Below are 25,873 nucleotides of genomic sequence, written 5' to 3'. Positions count from 1 at the left end.
TTGTACAGTCATCATATTGTACAGTCATCATATTGTACAGTCATCATATTGTACAGTCACCTTATTGTACAGTCATCATATTGTACAGTCATCATATTATACAGTCACCTTATTGTACAGTCATCATATTGTACAGTCACCTTATTGTACAGTCATCATATTGTACAGTCATCATATTATACAGTCACCTTATTGTACAGTCACCTTATTGTACAGTCATCATATTGTACAGTCATCATATTGTACAGTCACCTTATTGTACAGTCATCATATTGTACAGTCATCATATTATACAGTCACCTTATTGTACAGTCACCTTATTGTACAGTCATCATATTGTACAGTCATCATATTGTACAGTCATCATATTATACAGTCACCTTATTGTACAGTCATCATATTGTACAGTCATCATATTGTACAGTCACCTTATTGTACAGTCATCATATTGTACAGTCACCTTATTGTACAGTCATCATATTGTACAGTCATCATATTGTACAGTCATCATATTATACAGTCACCTTATTGTACAGTCATCATATTGTACAGTCACCTTATTGTACAGTCACCTTATTGTACAGTCATCATATTATACAGTCACCTTATTGTACAGTCACCTTATTGTACAGTCATCATATTGTACAGTCATCATATTATACAGTCACCTTATTGTACAGACATATTGATCATTGAGTAGTGATAGTTTTTCTTGGTCTTGGGAGGATAACTAATTGATATTTTCTTGATTCCTGACATCTTCCCTCCTCATCTCTTCATCAAACAGGAGAGGAAGGTCAGAAAGGAAGGAACATGTTTAGATCTGTATAGGTATTTGTTGACGTTTTGTTCAAAGTCTGACAGTTTGTCCTTCCCCTTTTCTGTAGCTCCCTGTCCCCCAGAGACCATAGCAGTGACCATGTTCCCCATGCAGAACCAGACCCAGTTTTTGCGTGCTTCCTGGACCCATGTGAACTGTCCCAATGTCCAATACCTGCTGGAGGTGACCGGGAGCATCCTAGGAGACAGCCAATCCCTGTTCGAGCTGTCTTCCTATTGGACCAGCTCCAGCTTCTTTGAGCTGCTCCTCCCCTGTGGCTCGTCCTATAGCGCGACAGTGAGGAGCAGGAACTTTGCAGGCGACAGCGCCCCCTCTGCCGCCATCACTGGAATCACAGGTACAGCAAGAGGCCTAACGTGGGACAGATGTGCATAACTCATAGAGTTAGATAGAGGACTCATAACTCATAGATTTAGATAGAGGACTCATGCATGTATCTGTTCCGTTATATGTGACAGCAGCTACATTTTAAAGCAGTCCATTTTCTTATTATTTTGTCTCTCAAGCTATCTCTATGGCATAACACATTTCACAGCAAAATCCGACGGCAGTGCATCATGTGTTAAAGTCATGACATATAAAAAACATGAGCAGGTGCACACCCAGAGAAAATAATTTTATGTAGAGGTGCTGACTAACGGCGAATAAACTAAGCTATAAAAATAAAGAGTTGCACACTTCATATATAAACGTTGGTAAATCACCAACGTTTCGGCATCAGGGTGCCTTCTTCAGGGTGCCTTCTTCAGGGTGCCTTCTTCAGGGTGCCTTCTTCAGGGTGCCTTCTTCAGGGTGCCTTCTTCAGGGTGCCTTCTTCAGGGTGCCTTCTTCTTCTTCTGTGATGCCGAAACGTTGGTGATTTACCCAATAGATTACTGGGAGTTTATATATGGAGTGTGCAACTCTTTATGTTTATGGCTCATAGTCATAACATAACATTACTAGGACCCAGAGTTTTTCCTGGTGAGGTCATATAGACCTTGCCCTAAACATAACATAACTCAACCATAACCATAACTCTAACCATAGCATTCCGTCTCTCCAGCCCCTTGCCCTCCACCGGTGGTGACCTACAGTGGTTTCAACTCCTCGGCCACCATCTCGTGGAATGGTTCCGTCTACGCCACCATGTATACGGTGTATGACATCAGTGGAGTGGTGCGGACCCAGGTGTGCAGCACGGTACAGCTGTCCTGTTCCCTGGCCAACCTCGACTACAACAACCTGGAGGTCACCGCTAGCAACACTGCCGGGGAGAGCGACCCCACCAGGGAAATAACAGGTAGGAACCAACCCAGACGGTTGTGTTTGAAAATGTGACCGTTTGTTATCGAAATAGGCAGAAGGCAGTCTCTTAATATGATGTTAATCACTGTCTCTTAATACGATGTTAATCACTGTCTCTTAATATGATGTTAATCACTGTCTCTTAATATGATATTAATCACTGTCTCTTAATATAATGTTAATCACTGTCTCTTAATATAATGTTAATCACTGTCTCTTAATATGATGTTAATCACTGTCTCTTAATACGATGTTAATCACTGTCTCTTAATATGATGTTAATCACTGTCTCTTAATATGATGTTAATCACTGTCTCTTAATATGATGTTAATCACTGTCTCTTAATATGATGTTAATCACTGTCTCTTAATATGATGTTAATCACTGTCTCTTAATATGATGTTAATCACTGTCTCTTAATATGATGTTAATCACTGTCTCTTAATATGATGTTAATCACTGTCTCTTAATATGATGTTAATCACTGTCTCTTAATATGATGTTAATCAATGTCTCTTAATATAATGTTAATCACTGTCTCTTAATACGATGTTAATCACTGTCTCTTAATATGATGTTAATCACTGTCTCTTAATACGATGTTAATCACTGTCTCTTAATATGATGTTAATCACTGTCTCTTAATATGATATTAATCACTGTCTCTTAATATAATGTTAATCACTGTCTCTTAATATAATGTTAATCACTGTCTCTTAATATGATGTTAATCACTGTCTCTTAATACGATGTTAATCACTGTCTCTTAATATGATGTTAATCACTGTCTCTTAATATGATGTTAATCACTGTCTCTTAATATAATGTTAATCAATGTCTCTCAATATAATGTTAATCACTGTCTCTTAATATGATGTTAATCACTGTCTCTTAATATGATGTTAATCACTGTCTCTTAATATGATGTTAATCACTGTCTCTTAATATGATGTTAATCAATGTCTCTTAATATAATGTTAATCACTGTCTCTTAATATGATGTTAATCACTGTCTCTTAATATGATGTTAATCACTGTCTCTTAATATGATGTTAATCACTGTCTCTTAATATGATGTTAATCACTGTCTCTTAATATGATGTTAATCACTGTCTCTTAATATGATGTTAATCACTGTCTCTTAATATGATGTTAATCACTGTCTCTTAATATGATGTTAATCACTGTCTCTTAATACGATGTTAATCACTGTCTCTTAATATGATGTTAATCACTGTCTCTTAATACGATGTTAATCACTGTCTCTTAATACGATGTTAATCACTGTCTCTTAATATGATGTTAATCACTGTCTCTTAATATGATGTTAATCACTGTCTCTTAATACGATGTTAATCACTGTCTCTTAATATAATGTTAATCACTGTCTCTTAATACGATGTTAATCACTGTCTCTTAATACAATGTTAATCAATGTCTCTTAATATAATGTTAATCACTGTCTCTTAATATGATGTTAATCACTGTCTCTTAATATAATGTTAATCACTGTCTCTTAATATAATGTTAATCAATGTCTCTTAATATAATGTTAATCAATGTCTCTTAATATGGTGTTAATCACTGTCTCTTAATATAATGTTAATCACTGTCTCTTAATATGATGTTAATCACTGTCTCTTAATATAATGTTAATCAATGTCTCTTAATATAATGTTAATCACTGTCTCTTAATATGATGTTAATCACTGTCTCTTAATATAATGTTAATCACTGTCTCTTAATATGATATTAATCACTGTCTCTTAATATAATGTTAATCAATGTCTCTTAATATGGTGTTAATCACTGTCTCTTAATATAATGTTAATCACTGTCTCTTAATATGATGTTAATCACTGTCTCTTAATATAATGTTAATCAATGTCTCTTAATATAATGTTAATCACTGTCTCTTAATATAATGTTAATCACTGTCTCTTAATATAATGTTAATCACTGTCTCTTAATATAATGTTAATCACTGTCTCTTAATATAATGTTAATCACTGTCTCTTAATATAATGTTAATCACTGTCTCTTAATATAATGTTAATCACAGTCTCTTAATATGATGTTAATCCCTGTCTCTTAATATAATGTTAATCACTGTCTCTTAATACAATGTTAATCACAGTCTCTTAATATGATGTTAATCCCTGTCTCTTAATATAATGTTAATCACTGTCTCTTAATACAATGTTAATCACAGTCTCTTAATATGATGTTAATCCCTGTCTCTTAATATAATGTTAATCACTGTCTCTTAATACAATGTTAATCACTGTCTCTTAACATGGTTCCCATCTACAGTGCATCACTTGAAAAGGAGAGATCTCAGTGAAGAAGAGATGATCTCAGAGACGGGTGCGTTAAGCTCTGCTCTACTTCATACTCTATGATACAGGAGAGCAACGTTACAAACTGAAAAGTGGTTATGACAAATCAATTCTAATAAATAATTCAGTTCATAATCAGACCACTTTCCTTGCCTCCTTCATCAGGTCTGTCCATGCCCAAGGTGCAGGTCACCGTGGAAACCCCAAACGTCCTCCTAGTGGAGTGGTCCCGCGTGAAGGGGGCGGCCTACTACACCCTGGTGGTCCGAGAGCAGAGTTCTCACCCCCGCCACGCCAGCCGCTCCCAGATACTGACCGTGTATGGCGAGAGCTCTATCGTCACTGACCTCAACCCTTCCTCCACTTACTGCCTATCTGTGTCTGCCCAGACAGAGGCCAGCAAGGGGCCCGACTCGGAGCCTGTGTGTGTGGAGACTGTGGCACCTGCAGTCAAGATGTGAAGGGGGGTTCTGGACTGAAGAAAAGAAGTAGAGCCATGAATGTATCTGAATATATGGCTCTAATCATGGGTATCACAGAACGAGAATGTAATACAGTCTCTGGATCTTTTGGTGCCAACATGGGCACTGCAACCCACAAGCAATTGTTCAATCTCAAATCAGTCTGCCTTACTCTGTAAAACTAAGGTCTCCTTTGGGAAAGTGGTCTTCTAACTTCCTGGTTAAACGCAAAAGCTACAATATGGCTCTGGTCGGCTTTACAGGGCCGATGGCAGTATGTATTGTATGGTCACTGAAGACAGCTGAATGCTATAGCTCAGTGTTTCCCAACTCGTCTTCCAGTACCTCCAGCAGTACACGTTGTTGTTCTAGCCCTTGACAAATGCACCTTATTCCTTGAGGGATTTATGATTAGTTGACAAGTTGAATCAGGTGTGCTTGTCCAGGGTAACAATACAAACGTGTTCTGTAGGTTGTACTGGAGTTCCAGGGTTGGGAAACACTGCTATAGCGGACCGTAACGTTTTCCAAATTGTCCGTTTTTTTTTTTTAAGGTTTGGGGTGTGATGGTTGAGATATCGTATCCAAAGTGGTGATTTCCTATCTCTTTGCCTGTTGTATCAAGTAGTAGAAAATATTTGTATGACTTGTGAGAAATGACCTGTGAAGTATACTATTCCTAACACATCCTCATCCTCCATGCTGAAGTTGGTCAAATCAAATCAAAAGCTCAAAAGCTCAAACATGTATTTCTAGTTTTTGTGTCATTTTTACAATACCTTCAACAAGTTAATTTTAATGACTTGTTTTATATGCATCTTTCCTTTTTATTACTGATGTATACTGAACAAAAATATAAATGCAACACGCAACAATTTCAACAAATTTACTGAGTTACAGTGAATATAAGGAAATCAGTCAATTTAAATAAATTCATAAGGCCCTAATCTATGGATTTCACATGCGCAGCCATAGGCCCACCCACTTAGCAGCTAGGCCCTCCCAATCAGAATTAGTTTTCTCCCACAAAAGGGCTTTATTACAGACAGAAATACTCCTCGGTTTCATCAGCTGTCCAGGTCGCTGGTCTCAGACAATCCTGCAGGTGAAGAAGCCAGATGTGGAGGTCCTGAGCTGCGTGGTTACACGTGGTCTGCGGTTATGAGGCCGGTTTGACATACTATCAAATTCTCTAAAATGAAGTTGGAGGTGGCTTATGGTAGAGAAATTAACACATTTCAAACAGCTCTGGTGGACATTCCTGCAGTCAGCATGCCAATTGCATGCTCCTTCAAAACTTGAGACATCTGTGCACATTTTTAGAATGGCCTTTCAAATGGTTTAATCAGCTTCTTGATATGCCACACCTGTCAGGTGGCTGAAATCTTTTGGCAAACGAGAAATGCTCACTAACAGGAATGTAAACAAATTTGTGCACAAAATATGAGAGAAGTAAGCTTTTCGTGGGTATGGAACATTTCTGGGATATTTTATTTCAGCTCATGAAACATGGGACCAACACTTTACATGTTGCGTTTATATTTTTGTTCAGTATATATGAGAAAGTATATGTATCTTTATTGAAGAGTAATATATCTGACTGTATTTTCAATAACAGAGGATTTGTAATGTACTGTGCCATTTTCTTGACTATCTTTATCAAGAGAAACAGTCAGACAAAAATGATCAAAATGTACAACTTTTCCACTTTCATTAATTCAAATTCATTGTCATTCAGTACAAAATAGAATATAGAAAATACTCATATCTCCCTTTCATTGATGTCGATACTTATGGTTTATTTCTAATGGGGACAATGAACAACGGAGTATGATGCACTTTATTACATGGTAGTCAGTCATTTAGCAGAAACTACGGTAGTCCGTTATTCAGTCATTTAGCAGAAACTACGGTAGTCCGTTATTCAGTCATTTAGCACACTACGGTAGTCCGTTATTCAGTCATTTAGCACACTACGGTAGTCCATTATTCAGTCATTTAGCACACTACGGTAGTCCGTTATTCAGTCATTTAGCACACTACGGTAGTCCGTTATTCAGTCATTTAGCACACTACGGTAGTCCGTTATTCAGTCATTTAGCACACTACGGTAGTCCATTATTCAGTCATTTAGCAGACACTACGGTAGTCCGTTATTCAGTCATTTAGCAGATACTACGGTAGTCCATTATTCAGTCATTTAGCAGACACTACGGTAGTCCATTATTCAGTCATTTAGCAGACACTACGGTAGTCCATTATTCAGTCATTTAGCACACTACGGTAGTCCATTATTCAGTCATTTAGCAGACACTACGGTAGTCCATTATTCAGTCATTTAGTAGACACTACGGTAGTCCGTTATTCAGTCATTTAGCAGACACTACGGTAGTCCATTATTCAGTCATTTAGCAGACACTACGGTAGTCCGTTATTCAGTCATTTAGCAGATACTACGGTAGTCCATTATTCAGTCATTTAGCAGACACTACGGTAGTCCGTTATTCAGTCATTTAGCAGATACTACGGTAGTCCGTTATTCAGTCATTTAGCAGACACTACGGTAGTCCGTTATTCAGTCATTTAGCAGATACTACGGTAGTCCATTATTCATTCATTTAGCAGACACTACGGTAGTCCATTATTCAGTCATTTAGCAGACACTACGGTAGTCCATTATTCAGTCATTTAGCAGACACTACGGTAGTCCATTATTCAGTCATTTAGCAGACACTACGGTAGTCCGTTATTCAGTCATTTAGCAGATACTACGGTAGTCCATTATTCAGTCATTTAGCAGACACTACGGTAGTCCGTTATTCAGTCATTTAGCAGATACTACGGTAGTCCGTTATTCAGTCATTTAGCAGACACTACGGTAGTCCGTTATTCAGTCATTTAGCAGATACTACGGTAGTCCATTATTCATTCATTTAGCAGACACTACGGTAGTCCATTATTCAGTCATTTAGCAGACACTACGGTAGTCCATTATTCAGTCATTTAGCAGACACTACGGTAGTCCATTATTCAGTCATTTAGCAGACACTACAGTAGTCCATTATTCAGTCATTTAGCAGACACTACGGTAGTCCGTTATTCAGTCATTTAGCAGACACTACGGTAGTCCGTTATTCAGTCATTTAGCAGACACTACGGTAGTCCGTTATTCAGTCATTTAGCAGACACTACTGTAGTCCATTATTCAGTCATTTAGCAGACACTACGGTAGTCCGTTATTCAGTCATTTAGCAGACACTACGGTAGTCCGTTATTCAGTCATTTAGCAGACACTACGGTAGTCCGTTATTCAGTCATTTAGCAGACACTACGGTAGTCCATTATTCAGTCATTTAGCAGACACTACTGTAGTCCATTATTCAGTCATTTAGTAGAAACTACGGTAGTCCATTATTCAGTCATTTAGCAGATACTACGGTAGTCCATTATTCAGTCATTTAGCACACTACGGTAGTCCATTATTCAGTCATTTAGCAGACACTACGGTAGTCCATTATTCAGTCATTTAGCAGACACTACGGTAGTCCATTATTCAGTCATTTAGCAGACACTACGGTAGTCCATTATTCAGTCATTTAGCAGATACTACGGTAGTCCATTATTCAGTCATTTAGCAGATACTACGGTAGTCCATTATTCAGTCATTTAGCACACTACGGTAGTCCATTATTCAGTCATTTAGCACACTACGGTAGCCCATTATTCAGTCATTTAGCAGACACTACGGTAGTCCGTTATTCAGTCATTTAGCAGACACTACGGTAGTCCATTATTCAGTCATTTAGCAGACACTACGGTAGTCCATTATTTAGTCATTTAGCAGACACTACGGTAGTCCATTATTCAGTCATTTAGCAGACACTACGGTAGTCCATTATTCAGTCATTTAGCAGACACTACGGTAGTCCATTATTCAGTCATTTAGCAGACACTACGGTAGTCCATTATTCAGTCATTTAGCAGACACTACGGTAGTCCATTATTCAGTCATTTAGCAGACACTACGGTAGTCCATTCAGTCATTTAGCAGACACTACGGTAGTCCATTATTCAGTCATTTAGCAGACACTACGGTAGTCCATTCAGTCATTTAGCAGACACTACGGTAGTCCATTATTAAGTCATTTAGCAGACACTACTGTAGTCCATTATTCAGTCATTTAGCAGACACTACGGTAGTCCGTTATTCAGTCATTTAGCACACTACGGTAGTCCATTATTCAGTCATTTAGCACACTACGGTAGTCCGTTATTCAGTCATTTAGCAGACACTACGGTAGTCCATTATTCAGTCATTTAGCAGACACTACGGTAGTCCATTATTCAGTCATTTAGCAGACACTACGGTAGTCCATTATTCAGTCAATTAGCAGACACTACGGTAGTCCGTTATTCAGTCATTTAGCAGACACTACGGTAGTCCATTATTCAGTCATTTAGCACACTACGGTAGTCCGTTATTCAGTCATTTAGCAGACACTACGGTAGTCCATTATTTAGTCATTTAGCAGACACTACGGTAGTCTATTATTCAGTCATTTAGCAGATACTACGGTAGTCCATTATTCAGTCATTTAGCAGACACTACGGTAGTCCGTTATTCAGTCATTTAGCACACTACGGTAGTCCATTATTCAGTCATTTAGCACACTACGGTAGTCCATTATTCAGTCATTTAGCACACTACGGTAGTCCGTTATTCAGTCATTTAGCAGACACTACGGTAGTCCATTATTCAGTCATTTAGCAGACACTACGGTAGTCCATTATTTAGTCATTTAGCAGACACTACAGTAGTCCGTTATTCAGTCATTTAGCAGACACTACGGTAGTCCATTATTCAGTCATTTAGCAGACACTACGGTAGTCCATTATTCAGTCAATTAGCAGACACTACGGTAGTCCATTATTCAGTCAATTAGCAGACACTACGGTAGTCCATTATTCAGTCATTTAGCAGATACTACGGTAGTCCATTATTCAGTCATTTAGCAGACACTACGGTAGTCCATTATTTAGTCATTTAGCAGACACTACGGTAGTCTATTATTCAGTCATTTAGCAGACACTACGGTAGTCCATTATTTAGTCATTTAGCAGACACTACAGTAGTCCGTTATTCAGTAATTTAGCAGACACTACGGTAGTCCATTATTCAGTCATTTAGCACACTACGGTAGTCCGTTATTCAGTCATTTAGCAGACACTACGGTAGTCTATTATTCAGTCATTTAGCAGACACTACGGTAGTCCATTATTTAGTCATTTAGCAGACACTACAGTAGTCCGTTATTCAGTAATTTAGCAGACACTACGGTAGTCCATTATTTAGTCATTTAGCAGACACTACGGTAGTCCATTATTCAGTCATTTAGCAGACACTACGGTAGTCCATTATTCAGTAATTTAGCAGACACTACGGTAGTCCATTATTCAGTCATTTAGCACACTACGGTAGTCCATTCAGTCATTTAGCAGACACTACGGTAGTCCATTATTCAGTCATTTAGCAGACACTACGGTAGTCCATTCAGTCATTTAGCAGACACTACGGTAGTCCATTATTAAGTCATTTAGCAGACACTACTGTAGTCCATTATTCAGTCATTTAGCAGACACTACGGTAGTCCGTTATTCAGTCATTTAGCACACTACGGTAGTCCATTATTCAGTCATTTAGCACACTACGGTAGTCCGTTATTCAGTCATTTAGCAGACACTACGGTAGTCCATTATTCAGTCATTTAGCAGACACTACGGTAGTCCATTATTCAGTCATTTAGCAGACACTACGGTAGTCCATTATTCAGTCAATTAGCAGACACTACGGTAGTCCGTTATTCAGTCATTTAGCAGACACTACGGTAGTCCATTATTCAGTCATTTAGCACACTACGGTAGTCCGTTATTCAGTCATTTAGCAGACACTACGGTAGTCCATTATTTAGTCATTTAGCAGACACTACGGTAGTCTATTATTCAGTCATTTAGCAGACACTACGGTAGTCCATTATTTAGTCATTTAGCAGACACTACAGTAGTCCGTTATTCAGTCATTTAGCAGACACTACGGTAGTCCATTATTCAGTCATTTAGCAGACACTACGGTAGTCCATTATTCAGTCATTTAGCAGACACTACGGTAGTCCATTATTCAGTCAATTAGCAGACACTACGGTAGTCCATTATTCAGTCATTTAGCAGACACTACGGTAGTCCATTATTCAGTCAATTAGCAGACACTACGGTAGTCCATTATTCAGTCATTTAGCAGATACTACGGTAGTCCATTATTCAGTCATTTAGCAGACACTACGGTAGTCCATTATTTAGTCATTTAGCAGACACTACGGTAGTCCATTATTCAGTAATTTAGCAGACACTACGGTAGTCCATTATTTAGTCATTTAGCAGACACTACAGTAGTCCGTTATTCAGTAATTTAGCAGACACTACGGTAGTCCATTATTCAGTCATTTAGCACACTACGGTAGTCCGTTATTCAGTCATTTAGCAGACACTACGGTAGTCTATTATTCAGTCATTTAGCAGACACTACGGTAGTCCATTATTCAGTCATTTAGCAGACACTACGGTAGTCCATTATTCAGTCATTTAGCAGACACTACTGTAGTCCGTTATTCAGTCATTTAGCAGACACTACGGTAGTCCATTATTCAGTCATTTAGCAGACACTACGGTAGTCCATTATTCAGTCATTTAGCAGACACTACTGTAGTCCATTATTCAGTCATTTAGCAGACACTACGGTAGTCCATTATTCAGTCATTTAGCAGACACTACGGTAGTCTATTATTCAGTCATTTAGCAGACACTACGGTAGTCCATTATTCAGTCATTTAGCAGACACTACTGTAGTCCGTTATTCAGTCATTTAGCAGACACTACGGTAGTCCATTATTCAGTCATTTAGCAGACACTACGGTAGTCCATTATTCAGTCATTTAGCAGACACTACTGTAGTCCATTATTCAGTCATTTAGCAGACACTACGGTAGTCCATTATTCAGTCATTTAGCAGACACTACGGTAGTCCATTATTCAGTAATTTAGCAGACACTACGGTAGTCCATTATTCAGTAATTTAGCAGACACTACTGTAGTCCATTATTCAGTCATTTAGCAGACACTACTGTAGTCCATTATTCAGTCATTTAGCAGACACTACGGTAGTCCATTATTCAGTCATTTAGCAGACACTACGGTAGTCCATTATTCAGTAATTTAGCAGACACTACTGTAGTCCATTATTCAGTCATTTAGCAGACACTACGGTAGTCCATTATTCAGTCATTTAGCAGACACTACGGTAGTCCATTATTCAGTAATTTAGCAGACACTACGGTAGTCCATTATTTATCAGACATTACAGCAGTCCATTATAACCATGGTATACAATCCCCTAGATCTCAAAGTGCTTTGAAGAGGAGTACTCGTGTAATCGAGTGAGATCGTACCAGATACAACCTTTTTAGAGGAGTACTTGTGTAAATGAATAAGGAATTACAGCTTTAAGAATTACATCTCAACAAAACCATAATCACCCCACACAACGTCTCCTTTTGTAAAAGTTGTTTAATTAGAAAACAAAATGCAACAGAGCACTTAACCAAACACAGCACAATATCAGTACGGCTCAGTGCATGGTACAAATTCACCTTCGGAGGTTGCTCTGTAGGATTTAAAACATTCTCAGACCCGTATGTACAAAGCAATTTGGAACTTTCCAGAGACAAAACCATATAAAACTTAAAATGGCATTTTTTTTCTAATACAACTGTCTCGAATGAAAAGTAACGCTGGTCTAGAAAGGGAGGAGAAAGGCAGAGATAGAAAGATCTACATAAAGTAACATTACGTTGGCCAAAGACAAGTCCAGGTAGTTTCTCGTGCTAATGTTTTTTTCTTCTCTTTTTATAATACGTGGCAGACTACACAAACAAGTAAAACAAATGAATGAAGAGAGAAAGGCAGAGAAGAGCTGTGACGAGCTAAGGGGACTCTGCCCTAGCGCTCTGTGTCGTCCTCTCTCCTCTATCCATGCTCTGGCTTCTCCTGCGCTCTCTGTGTTTCCCGTGGTCTTTCCCATTGCTGGGCTCTCGTGGCCGGTGGCTCCGCTCTTTGCTGCGGCTGCGTTTGTGTGAGCGCTGCTCGCCCTCCCCCCTTTCATGGCTGCGCTCTCTCTTCCTGCTCTTCTCCTTCTCCCCCACCTCGGCCCTGCTCTTGCTTCCACTCTCTTCTTGGACTTCTCCCCTCTTCTTGGACTTCTCCTTGTGTCTCCTTTCCCTGCTTCCGCTCCGACTGGAGCGCTTGGCCTTCCTCTCCTCCCTGTGCCCCCTCCTCTCATCCCGCTCTTCTTTGTGTCTCCTGTCCTCAGTCTCTCCCTTGCTCCTCTTGTCCTTGGACCTCTCCCTCCCTCTGTCACTGCCTTTCCTCCTGCTTCTGTCGTTCTCCCCGCCCCCCTCCCTTTCTTTCTCCCTGTCTTTCCGCTCTCCCTTGCGTTCCCTGCTCCTGGACCGTCGCCTCTCCCTTTCTCCTCCCCTGTCCCTCTCCTTCTCCCCTCTCTCCCTCTCCCTGTCCCCTCCTCTCCTGTCCCCGTCCTTACCCTCCCTCTCCTTCTCCCCTCTCTCCCTCTCCCCTCCTCTCCTGTCCCCGTCCTTACCCTCCCTCTCCTTCCTCTGGCGGTCACGTTCCCTTTCCAGTTCGCGGTCGAAGCTTGGGCCGTGGCGCTCTCGTTCGCGGTGGTGGCTCCTGCTCCTCGACCGTTTGGGGGACCTCCTGGGGCTCCTGACCAATAGAAAAACAGAAACAAACCTAAATATCAGCCTCATGAACAGCAAAAACCCTCCCTCATTGACAGAGATGCGATCCACATAATACAGAATATTCTTCGGAACGGCTTTTATCCATTTCCTACCGGGAGCGTCTACGCCCTTCTGTCGCCCGTCCCTCCTCTGGCACAGGTTCAACCGGCTCCTCCACCTTCTCAGGAACCTTCCGGGGCCTTGCCTTCATCTGTGTGTCAATCATCTTCTGCACAGGCACCGGGATGCGTGGGAAGAGTGTGGAGAACCACTCCAGCTTGGTGAGAAACGACCGGACCATCTCACCGATGGTCATAACGCAGCCGCCTCCGGCCTTCACATCCAGCTCCTGAGAACATAGAGGGGGAGGGGGGGGGGGGGGGGGGGGGGGGGTATTGAAAACGTTATTAACACACACAGATGCAAAACAGAACTACAAAAGACATTGCATTCATTATATTTATTCAGCATATCTTCCTAGTCCCTTGTTTTTTTAACACTTGCCTCCATGACTCAATTAGAAATCAAATATAATTTGTGATGACCAAGTACTGAACCTTCACCTCTGATTTCATCTAGCTTAATATGCTCACATATTAATCCTTATCATGTGTTTGCTTATAATTCAACTTAGTGCCTGATACTGACTATAGGAAATAATAGTATGGAAATGGAAAAATGGTTTCTCTCATTTAATCTGTCTGGCTGTCCTGAAAAGTCTGTACTTACACTGTGAGCTCTCTTACACAACGATATGTTAGCAAAATAACTGAAAACACCCTGGGTTGCATCTCAATAGTCTAAAGTGGCTTCCTCTCCTCATGGTTTCCTCCATCTGCACTAGCATTAAAAGAGGAAGTAAAGATGGGGGTGAGACAAGGAGAGGAAGCGACTTGAGATGGACAATTGAGATGGATCCGTAGGCAGGCAACAAAATAAGGGTTAAGGAAAGTTTTTAGCTTCCTCCTTCCTAGTTCTCTCGACAGTCCAGGGAGACGCTGGCCACAGTGCAAGTACAGAGTGGAGGCATGTAGGTAGGTAGGTATGTGCACAGCAACTACAGAGAGACCAGGTCTGAATGGGTAGAGAACAGCCGTTTTGCACTCACACACGCAAACCAACAGTGCTGAGAGATACATTATCCAATTCACCTGCTGCACAAGGGGCATCTAAAGAAGAGAACATGGGAATTAGCCAGTTGGGTAGGATGTCAGAGGATGTCAGGTTAAAATATTGCATCAGAACAAGAAAGTAGGCCTGGTTGCACAGTCTGACAAACAATATCCAGCCAATTGAAGGTTTGAATGCACAGAGGATACAGTGCATTAGGAAAGTCTTTGTTATGTTACAGCCTTACTTTAAAACAGATTAAATACTTTCCCCCCCTTATCAATCTACAGACAATACCCCATAATGACAAAGTGAAAAAGGCTTTTATACAAAAAAATAAAATACAGAAATACCTTAGTTACATAAGTTCTCAGGCCCTTTGCTACGAGAGACTCTAAATTGAGCTCAGTTGCATCCTGTTTCCAATGGTCATCCTTGAGATGTTTCATCAACTTGGTTGGAGTTCACCTGTGGTAAATTCAATTTATTGGACATGATTTGGAAAGACACACACCTGTCTATATAAGGTCCCACAGTTGACAGTGCATGCCAGAGCTAAAACCAAACCATGAGGTCGAAGGAATTGTCCGTAGAGCTCCGAGGCAGGATTGTGTTGAGGCACAAATCTGGCAAAGGGCACCAAAACAAATCTGCAGCATTGAAGGTCCCCAAGAACACAGTGGCCTCCATCATTCTTAAATGGAAGTTTAGAACCACCAAGATTCTTCCTAGAGCTGACCATGCAGCCAAACTGACCAATAGAGGGAAAAGGCCCTTGGTCAGGGAGGTGAGCAAAAACCTGATGGTCACTCTGACAGAGCTCCAGAGTTTATATGTGGCGATGGGAGAACCTTCCAGAAGGACAACCATCTCCGTAACACTCCACCAATCAGGCCTTTAGTAGTGGCCAGACAGAAGTGGCCAGACAGAAGCCACTCCTCAGTAAAAGGCATGACAGCCCGCTTGGAGTTTGCCAAAGAGAAACAAGATTCTCTGGTCTGATGAAACCAAGATTGAACTCTTTGGCCTGAATGCCAAGCAACACGTCTGGAAGAAACCTGGCACCATCCCTACGGTGAAGCATGGTGGTGGCAGCATCATCATGGTGTGGGGATGTTTTTCAGCGGGTGGGACTGGGAGACTAGTCAGGATCGATGGAAAGATGAACAGAGCAAAATACAGAGAGACGCCTGATGAAAACCTGCACAAGGGCGCGCAGGACCTCAGAATGGGGTGATGGTTCACCTTCCATCAGGACAACGACCCTAAGCACACAGCCAAGACAACATAGACTTGTCCCGAAGCCAATCCTATGAATGTTCTTGAGGGGCCCAGCCAGAGCCCGCACTTGAACCCGGTCAAACATCCCTGGAGAGACCTGAAAATAGCTGTGCAGCAACGCTCCTCATCCAACCTGACAGAGCTTGAGATGATCTGCAGAGAAGAATGGGAGAAACTGTCCAAATACAGGTGTGCCAAGCTTGTAGCGTCATATCCAAGAAGACCCAAGACTGTAATCGCTGCCAAAGGTGCTTCAACAAAGTACCGAGTAAAGGGTCTGAATACTTATGTAAATGTAATATTACAAACGAGCAAAAACAAATTAAAAATATGTTTTTGCTTTGTCATTATGGGGTTATGTGTTGATGAGGGGGAAAACAATGTAATCCATTTTAGAATAATAATAATAACGTAACAAAATGTGGAAAAAGTCAAGGGGTCTGAATACTTTCCGAATGCACTGAACATCTACTACAAAGCTCTCCTCAGAATTTTTTTCAATTGTATTAAAAAGTGCTACACATAGGATTTTTTTGCATTGTAATTTCAGAAAATGTTCTTAACATATCTGGTGCTAATAGTGGAATGATAGTGTTTCACAGTATTACTTACCCACCAGTGTTGTGATTGGCTGTTATATAAGTGCCTATTGATTTCTCCCACCGGAGTGGCATCTGTTATCAAACTGGGAAAGCTGTTCTGACTTTGTGGCTGTGTTATCTAGTGGAAATGGCTGTCATTTCATGTCTGGATTTTTCCCCCAAACACTCTCAATTTCAGTTTATGTGAGAAAACAAGCACAATAGTGTAGGGAGTCGTTGTACCATCTAAATCACTGTGAAATGCATTTTCAATATAAAATTAATATATAAATATATATATTCTTTTCACAGCTGTAAAAACAATATTTGTTGTTATTAAAATATATTTCAGTGATATAAATGGCACAATGCTTACCTACACTATTCAGTGCTTGTTGTCTCAAATAAACTGAAACTGAGGAAACACTGCAGAATTTCTGCAACCAGGAAATGGCAGCCATTTCCACTAGATAACACAGTTAGGAAGTTAGAAACAGCTTATGTGAATATCCAATCACAACACTGGTGGGTAGTAATACTGAGAAAGACTATCATTCCATTATTAGTGCCATCTATGTTAATTAAAGACATTTTCTGGAATTACAATGCAAAAATTCCCCAAAGAATTCTGTGTAGCATCTTTAAGTAGGAGGGTGTCAGAGACAAGAAAACGAAGCAATGGATTTGTGTTGAAATATACGCGTTGTTATATTTTAAAATTAAATGTGTTAATTAGAATAAATAACAATCTGAGCCTGGGAGAAACAACGGTACACATTTCAGTGTAAAATGACAAATTGTGCAAATTAGATTTTTTATTAATTGAGTTTGTGCAACAAGTCCTGATTGCATCTTGGCAAACACAAAGGGCATGCCTTTAGTTAACAGAATTTGACTGTATGGTTCAACTCTACGTCAAATATACTTACCCTGACAAAAAACAGGCAGCAGAGCAGAGTGAATGACCTAACTACTCAACTTTGCGCGGGGGGAGGGGGACTGGGGACAATTAAGCCAAATGAAGGCAAAGGTGAAAAATCAGCTCTGAGCATCACAACGAGGAGAGAACTGAGAGCCAACAGTTTGGATCATGCCAGACTTGTTAGTGAAAGGTAGAGAAACATGAAAGTATTACCCGTGTGGACATACCTCCTCATCATCCAGGAAACCATCATACCAGTCCACCAGGTCTGCAGGGGGCTGGGTGTATCTGGAGGAACCGCACACATAACACACTACTGAGCATCCCATTGAATAACACACATAGACGTCTTTGACTTCCGTCTGCATCTTGACGCCGATGTTAACCATCTGAAGGTAGATACAGTTTTTACATTTTTGTCCTTTAGCAGACACTCTTATCCAGAGCGACTTACAGGAACAATTAGGGTTAAGAGCCTTGCTCAAGGACACAGGCAGATTTTTTTTCTTTCTTCACCTAGTCTGCTCTGGGATTCGAACCATAAACTTCTCAGTTACTGGCCCAATGCTCTTAGCCGCTAGGCTACCTACTGTTGTCTGCGACCACATCTTATATAACAACTCTATTCCAGGAAAAGACATGTAGTTAATTTAACAACATATTAATAAAGAGATGTCGGAACAAAATGGTATCATTTAGGCATGCAACTATACACTGCAAAATGGCTGCTGAGCATTTCACAAAGAGGTTGCAACCCATTAGAACAGGGTGAGTGAAATGTATTTACAACCAAATAAAAACAAGTCAAATAGGTTCTATCCTTGGTGCAAACATTTGCCTTTTACATAAACCAAAATGTAAAAGAGTCGCACCTTATGTACATGAAACCAAGTGCTCTGATGTAGGGCGAGTCGTTGTGAGTTATCAGTCCCATCACCTGCTTGCGGGTCATCTTGAGGGTAAACAGCTTATACAACAGGCAGAAGGCCGTGGACACAATGCCGCCTGTCCCGACTCCACGCACCTGAGGACAGAGGTTCATGTGTTAGACGCTTCGATTTTTGGGACCAGTGTTCCTAACATATATCTGAAGTGGACCTCTACGTTTTGGGGGGAATTATCGTTTTTCAACACGGTCCTACTCCACAGCTAAGTTAAGTGTATTGCTTGAGTTTTGTCATCTATCAACTACTGACTTTTGATGTGTGTATGTATGTATGTATGTATGTATGTATGTATGTATGTATGTCTGCATGTATGCATGTATGTATGTATGTATGTGCACCTAACTAAGATGTTCTGGATAAGAGTGACTATGACTAAATGACTATAATGTAAAAAATGTCAAATGTATGTGATGCACTTATGAACACAATTAGGCAGAGAATAGCTTCTCTGGTCAGGATGTAACTTACATTGATTCTATTGACAGCTAAAGCCATTAAATCAGACATAAGTCAGAGAGTGACTGTTACCCCCATCATCTGGGACAGAGAAACAGGGGGAGGCAAAAGGCACGTACTTTCTAACTTACCCCTCCGCACATTCCAGTCTGTCCAGCAGTCTTCCTGCTGCCTTTCTCCCAGGGCTCAACATGAGTCACCTACAGAAACAATTTTTTTAACATGGTGACCCCATGACAAAATGAATGCATGTGAATCACATTCAGGTTGCAGAAGTCTGTTGTTTACCTCTTGCTGAACGCTGGGCACATCAGGAAGACGCCTTTGCAGCCCTTTACTTTCCAATCACATCAAAAATAATTTCACAAATGCTAAATATATACTTACTGTACATTGTTTTTATCAGGCTTTATCAGTTGCAGTCGACAGCATGTTTCAATTACAACACGTGTCTGTCGGCTTTCTTTTGTTATACACAGGTGTTCGGATGCCTATTGCCATCCTAGAGCGTCTAATGCTCCTTCCTGATGTGCCCAGCGTTCAGCCAGAGGTAAACAACAGACTTCGGCACCCCGATTGACTGAACACGATATGCAACATCTGGGACTAGCATTTCCAGGCATTAGCCACGGTGGAAAAGTGTTTCATAAAGTACACACATTTCCCTTTTTTTTTTTTTTAAACTGCCTTCTCGCCATTAAATCGCGACAAGGCGGAAATCGATGCCTTTGCAGCCTGAACGTACAAACCGGTCCACGGGGGATACGATGCCTTTCAACAGTAAAATTCGCCATTTGCCGGCCTTTGGGTTAGTTCGGAGCATGCTGGATAGCTAATGAGCACGGGTGGTCGCCCCAATTAACCATTTTACAACAATTTCTCGCTGATATGAAAAATAGCTACCAGGTAGCTACCAGGTTTCTTATGTTTCCAAAACCGTATTGCAAGCGATGCTTGTTCACGTTCAAGACCGAGCGTGCGTCGGGGCTACGGAAAGATCTCTTCAGCAATACTAATTTGGCGCTAAATGTAGTTAGCGTGTATTAATAGGCTAACATAACACTAGAGTTTACCTGACTGGCGAGCCAGCTATCAGCAGTCCACTTAGCTACAGACCGTACAGGAAAATCTAAGAGACGTTAGCTAGTTAATTTAGCTACATAGCTAGCTAACGTTGCAACCCACTCAAATGAGTAAACAGAACTGAAAATAGGGTCGGGTTAGCGGTGGCTAGCACGCTAGCGAAGTTAGTTATCTAACAAACACGTTAGGAACCATTTGAGATGATACTGCCAAATTATAATATGAAAACAGCGTTAAGCAAAAGCTAGCTACCTGCCACTGAACCATTTAGCCAGTTAAGTTGGCAATTTACCCATTCGTTTAAACCGCTACCTAAGGTAGCTAACCAACTTTAGCTAGCATAGTAACGTTAGCCAGCATCGGTCTGGTTACCTTGAAATATATTTCATCCACCACCTCATGGTAGGTTTTCAGTTCATAGAGCTGAACCTTGAAATATGGAGATGAGAGCACGTTGGTGAGGACCATAGGGTTCAAGTTCATAGTCTTTTCGTTGCCCCAGAGAGGCAAGTTGTTGCCATGTTTTCCAGGGTTAGGGCCAATCTTGTTCACAGCCTGTCCTTGTTGCTGATTCCCGGCTACAGTGTTGTTGGCCATAATGCGAGGATCCCAGGCTGTCGATCCACAAATGCGGGAAATTAGCCGCTAACGCTAGCTAGCTTACACAATCGATGCTTCTGACTATAACGCCATTAAAGCGGGGTTTGAAACCGTCAATAGTTGCGGTAAACTATATTCTACAATAACCTAGCACCAGATTATGGCCCACAAAACCTTACTTTGTAGATCTATCTTGCTAGCTGAGTTTCTTCGGCAACAGTAGGAGAAAATGGTACGCACGTAACTGCCGCTGCCGGGAGAAGACCGGAAAAGGCAACGAACGCCGTTCGTCCAATGAGTGACTTTCGTGAATGAGTACCAAAGTACAGTAACTGTATCGAGCAATTCAAGATCTTTGGCTCACTGCATTCACTGATTGGTGAGCATGCAATGGTAGTCGTTTTGAATAATTGACTGTAATTTCTTATAGTAATACATTTTTTAAATGTTTTTCTCCTGTTCTGTGTGTTTGGGGCAGAGGGGGAGACGTTGAATAGGTCATCAATAAATCAAATGTATTTATAAAGCTATTTTGACATCCGCAGATGTCACAAAGTGCTGTACAGAAACCCAGCCGAAAACCCCAAACAGCAAGCAATGCAGATGTAGAAGCCCGGTGGCTAGGAAAAACTCCCTAGAAAGGCAGGAACCTAGGAAGAAACCTAGAGAGGAACCATCCTCTGAGGGGTGGTCAGTCCTCTTCTGGCTGTGCCGGGTGGAGATTATAACAGTACATGGCCAAGATGTTAAAACGTTCGTAGATGACCAGCAGGGTCAAACAATAATGTGGATGTGGATGTAGAGGGTGCAACAGGTCAGCACCTCAGGAGTAAATGTCAGTTAGCTTTTCATAGCCGATCATTCAGAGTTAGAGACAGCAGGTGCTGTCTTCGAAAACAGAAGGTCCGGGACAAGGTAGCACGTCTGGTGAACAGATCAGGGTTCCATAGCCTCAGGCAGTACAGTTGAAACTGGAGCAGCAGCACGGCCAGGTTGACTGGAGACAGCAATGAGTAAAGCCAGGTTGTCCTGAGGCATGGTCCTAGGGCTCAGGTCCTCAGAGAGAAGAGAGAAAGAAAGATAATTAAAGGGAGCATACTTAAATTCACAGGACACCGGGTAAGACAAGAGAAATACTCCAGATATAACAGACTAACCCTAGCCCCCTGACACAAATTATTGAAGCATAAATACTGGAGGCTGAGACAGGAGGGGTCAGGAGACACTGTGGCCCTGTCCGACGATAACGCTGGACAGGGCCAACCATGCAGGATATAACCCCGCCCACTTTGCCAAAGCACAAAGCACGCCGAGAAGACGATCAAACTTGACTATCTAGAGGAAGTAAAATTCGTAACAAGGTTTCCGTAGTTGAACCTGTGGAAGGATACACACCACTAGAGGGATATCTTCAAACCACCAACTTACTACCCTGAGACAAGGCCGAGTATAGCCCACGAAGAACTCCCCCAAGGCACGAACCCGAAGGGGGGCGCCAACCCAGACAGGATGATCACGTCAGTGACTCAACCCACTCAAGTGACGCACCCCTCCTAGGGGTGGCATGGAGGAGCACCAGTAAGCCAGTGACTCAGCCCCCGTAATAGGGTTAGAGGGAGAGAATCCCAGTGGAGAGGGGAACCGGCCAGGCAGAGACAGCAAGGGTGGTTCGTCGCTCCAGTGCCTTTCCATTCACCTTCACACCCCTGGGCCAGACTACACTCAATCATAGGACCTACTGAAGAGATGAGTCTTCAATAAAGACTTAAAGGTCGAGACCGAGTCTGCGTCTCTGATATGGATAGGCAGACCATTCCATAAAAATGGAGCTCAATAGGAGAAAGTCCTGCCTCCAGCTGCTTGCTTAGAAATTGTAAGGACAATAACGAGGCCTGCGTCTTGTGATCATAGCGTACGTGTAGGTATGTACGGCAGGACCAAATCGGAAATATAGGTAGGAGCAAGCCCATGTAATGCTTTGTAGGTTAGCAGTAAAACCTTTAAATGAGTCCTTGCCTTAACAGGAAGCCAGTGTAGAGAAGCTAGCACTGGAATAGGTCATATTCTCATCGTCTCCTCCTCGGCCCAGATACTGGTTCAATGTTGGGGTAGCTACTGTGTCTTTCATAATTTGCATACCTTCAGTCCTAGCTATGTACACAAGTAATCTGTCAATCTTTGATTTATGCCGACTACTCTTCCTCCATTTGAAAACATTGACCCCTTCCAAAAGGACAACGACCCTAAGCCAACGCAGGAGTGGCTTTGGGACAAGTCTCTGAATGTCCTTGAGTGGCCAAGCCAGAACCCGCACTTTAACCCAATCGAACATCTCTGGAGAGACCTGAAAACTACAGCTTCTAACATGATGTCTGGGCCCTTATTACACAGGAGGTAGGGTTGCTGGTTCATTCCCCCTTAATCACTGCAGTATTCTCTGACCATCCAGTCATGCAAGTCCCTTCTCCCACATATTCTAAAGGTGGGTTGAAAGACAGTTCTTCGCTGCATGTATCCGTTCCTCCCCTCCTTGCTATAATATATGGGCCTTTTCACGCTGCAAAAATCAGCATAATATTTACAATCTATTGTAGCAGCTCTGTGTTCCAGGAACGCTCCCTCCCTGCCAGTGATAGTATATAGCCACGGTAGCCAGCCATCTGTCCTCTGGTACTTTGTAAGCATCTCACCCAGAGGCAGGACTGCCAGATTGACGAGCAGCCCTGAGCCCTTTCTCAACCCCCACTGTGTTGAGTACTACTGACAGCAGTTATGTAACAGCTCTCTGAGCCAGCATGGATTCACTGTTTAAATATCACTAGCCGCTTTTGAAGCATCCATCCATCAATATTCCCATCCCATGGGACTGAATTAAGTACTAGGATATCTATTGTATCGAAAACAAGAAACATGTTTTCACCATGACAACATACATACTACATTTGGGTTTTGTAGCTGCCAGGAAGGAAAAGTAGGCTACAGTATAGCAGGGGATAGGGAAAAAAATCCAAATCTATTGAGCGAGAGCTGTTGTTTCTTAAATAAATTGTATTGTTTTATTACTTTACAGAACAACACAGCATGTGTGTTTGTGAATTGGGATACAGTATAGAAATAACAATCTTCCAACATTTAGGACATTGAACAATGTGGGACCTGCACTTGCAACATCAGTCTAGAGAAATAACCGTAAAAACAACAAAGTAGGATGTCAACATAATAAACGTACAAACAGTACGATAAGGGTATGAATTGGACAAACAAGAAAGTCATTAAAAGTTTAACATCCTGAGTCCTGGACTTTCTGACGGGCCGCCCCCAGGTGGTGAAGGTAGGAAACAAAATGTCCACCCTGCTGATCCTCAACACTGGGGCCCCACAAGGGTGCGTTCTCAGCCCTCTAATGTACTCCCTGTTCACCCCTAACTGCGTGGATATGCAAGCTTCCAACTCAAATATTCAAGTTTGCAGACGACACTACAGTTGTAGGCCTGATTACCAACAACGACGAGACGGTCTACAGGGAGGAGGTGAGGTCAGGAGGCTGAAGAAATTAGTCTTGTCACCTAAAACACTCACAAATTTTTACAGATACACAATCGAGAGCATTCTGTCTGGCTGTATCACGGCCTGGTAGGGTAACTGCACCGCCCTCAACTGCAAGGCTCTCCAGACGGTAACACAGTCTGCACAATGCATCACCGGGGGCAAACTGCCTGCCCTCCAGGACACCTACAGCGCCCAATGTCACAGGAAGGCCAAAAAGATCATCAAGGACAACAACCACCCGATCCACTGCCTGTTCACTCCACTACTATCCAGAAGATGAGGTCAGTACAGGTGGATCAAAGCTGGGATTGAGAGACTGAAAAACAGCTTCTATCTCAAGGCCATCATACTGTTAAGCAGCCATAACTAACATAGACATACAGTGGGGCAAAAAAGTATTTAGTCAGCCACCAATTGTGCATGTTCTCCCACTTAAAAAGATGGGAGAGGCCTGTAATTTTCATCATAGGTACACTTCAACTATGACAGACGAAATGAGAAAAAAAATCCAGAAAATCACATTGTAGGATTTTTTATGAATTTATTTGCAAATTATGGTGGAAATAAGTATTTGGTCACCTACAAACAAGCAAGATTTCTGGCTCTCACAGACCTGTAACTTATTTTTTAAGAGGCTCGTCTGTCCTCCACTCCATTTTCCTGCTTTGCCTTTTCTCCTTTTTCTAGTCCTCCCGGGTTTGACCCTTGCCTATTCTGGACTCTGTACCTGCCTGCCTGACCATTCTGCCTGCCCTGACCTCCAGCCTGCCTGTCACTCTGTACCTCCTGGACTCTGATCTGGTTATGACCTTTTTGCCTGTCCATGACCATTCTCTTGCCTATTCCCTTTGGATTTATTAAACATCTTAAACTCCAACAATCTGCCTCCTGTGTCTGCATTTGGGTCTCGCCTAGTGTCATGATACACAGGGCCATGGGGTGAGACAAGGATGCAGCTTAAGCCTCACCCTCTTCAACATATATATCAACGAATTGGCGCGGGCACTAGAAAAGTCTGCAGCACCCGGGCTCACCCTACTAGAAGCTGAAGTCAAATGTCTACTGTTTGCTAATGATCTGGTGCTTCTGACCACAACCAAGGAGGGCCTACAGCAGCACCTAGATCTTCGGCATTGTCAGACCTGGGCCCTGAGTAAATCTCAGTAAGACACAAATAATGGTGTTCCAAAAAAGGTTCAGTTGCCAGGACCACAACTACAAATTCTATCTAGACATCATTGCCCTAGAGCACACAAAAAACTATACATACAGTGGGGAAAAAAGCCAGCCACCAATTGTGCAAGTTCTCCCACTTAAAAAGATGAGAGAGGCCTGTAATTTTCATCATAGGTACACTTCAACTATGACAGACAAAATAAGAAAAAAAAATCCAGAAAATCACATTGTAGGATTTTTAATGAATTTATTTGCAAATTATGGTGGAAAATAAGGATTTGGTCACCTACAAACAAGCAAGATTTCTGGCTCTCACAGACCTGTAACTTCTTCTTTAAGAGGCTCCTCTGTCTACCACTCGTTACCTGTATTAATGGCACCTGTTTGAACTTG

At 41.6% G+C, this 25,873-nt stretch overlaps 2 protein-coding genes across 8 annotated transcripts in view; one reads left to right on the top strand and one right to left on the bottom strand.

Moving 5' to 3' along the window:
• The window catches only part of LOC149982150 (uncharacterized), a 49,162-nt gene extending 43,431 nt beyond the window's left edge, over window positions 1-5,731 (top strand). Inside the window, exons 45-48 of the mRNA XM_090183065.1 lie at window positions 888-1,178; window positions 1,887-2,123; window positions 4,443-4,496; window positions 4,634-5,731. Of these exons, the coding sequence (XP_090039191.1) occupies window positions 888-1,178; window positions 1,887-2,123; window positions 4,443-4,496; window positions 4,634-4,929 (878 nt within the window). The 3' untranslated portion in view covers window positions 4,930-5,731. The remainder of the gene's footprint in view (window positions 1-887; window positions 1,179-1,886; window positions 2,124-4,442; window positions 4,497-4,633) is intronic.
• Window positions 5,732-12,528: 6,797 nt separating this feature from the next.
• On the bottom strand, window positions 12,529-23,052 carry LOC110530727 (pre-mRNA-splicing factor 38B). Of its 7 annotated transcripts, none has more exons than XM_021613979.3 (6): window positions 20,528-23,052; window positions 19,204-19,272; window positions 18,542-18,693; window positions 17,897-17,957; window positions 13,889-14,124; window positions 12,529-13,758 (listed from the first exon to the last, which is right to left on the bottom strand). In XM_021613979.3, exons 1-6 carry the CDS (start codon window positions 20,750-20,752, stop codon window positions 12,963-12,965), a joined length of 1,539 nt encoding a protein of 512 aa, XP_021469654.3. In that variant the 5' UTR covers window positions 20,753-23,052; the 3' UTR covers window positions 12,529-12,962. The 7 variants fall into 7 exon arrangements, with proteins under 7 accessions (XP_021469654.3, XP_036842303.2, XP_036842304.2 ...); XM_036986408.2 differs by having other exon boundaries at window positions 19,192-19,272; window positions 20,528-22,514; XM_036986409.2 differs by having other exon boundaries at window positions 17,883-17,957; window positions 20,528-21,050.
• Window positions 23,053-25,873: the final 2,821 nt, after the last annotated feature.

The sequence above is a fragment of the Oncorhynchus mykiss genome, chromosome 8 (assembly GCF_057628025.1).
Source record: "Oncorhynchus mykiss isolate SJ-2025 chromosome 8, ASM5762802v1, whole genome shotgun sequence".
Lineage (NCBI taxonomy): Eukaryota > Metazoa > Chordata > Actinopteri > Salmoniformes > Salmonidae > Oncorhynchus > Oncorhynchus mykiss.
This window is presented reverse-complemented; position numbering and strand designations above follow the sequence as displayed.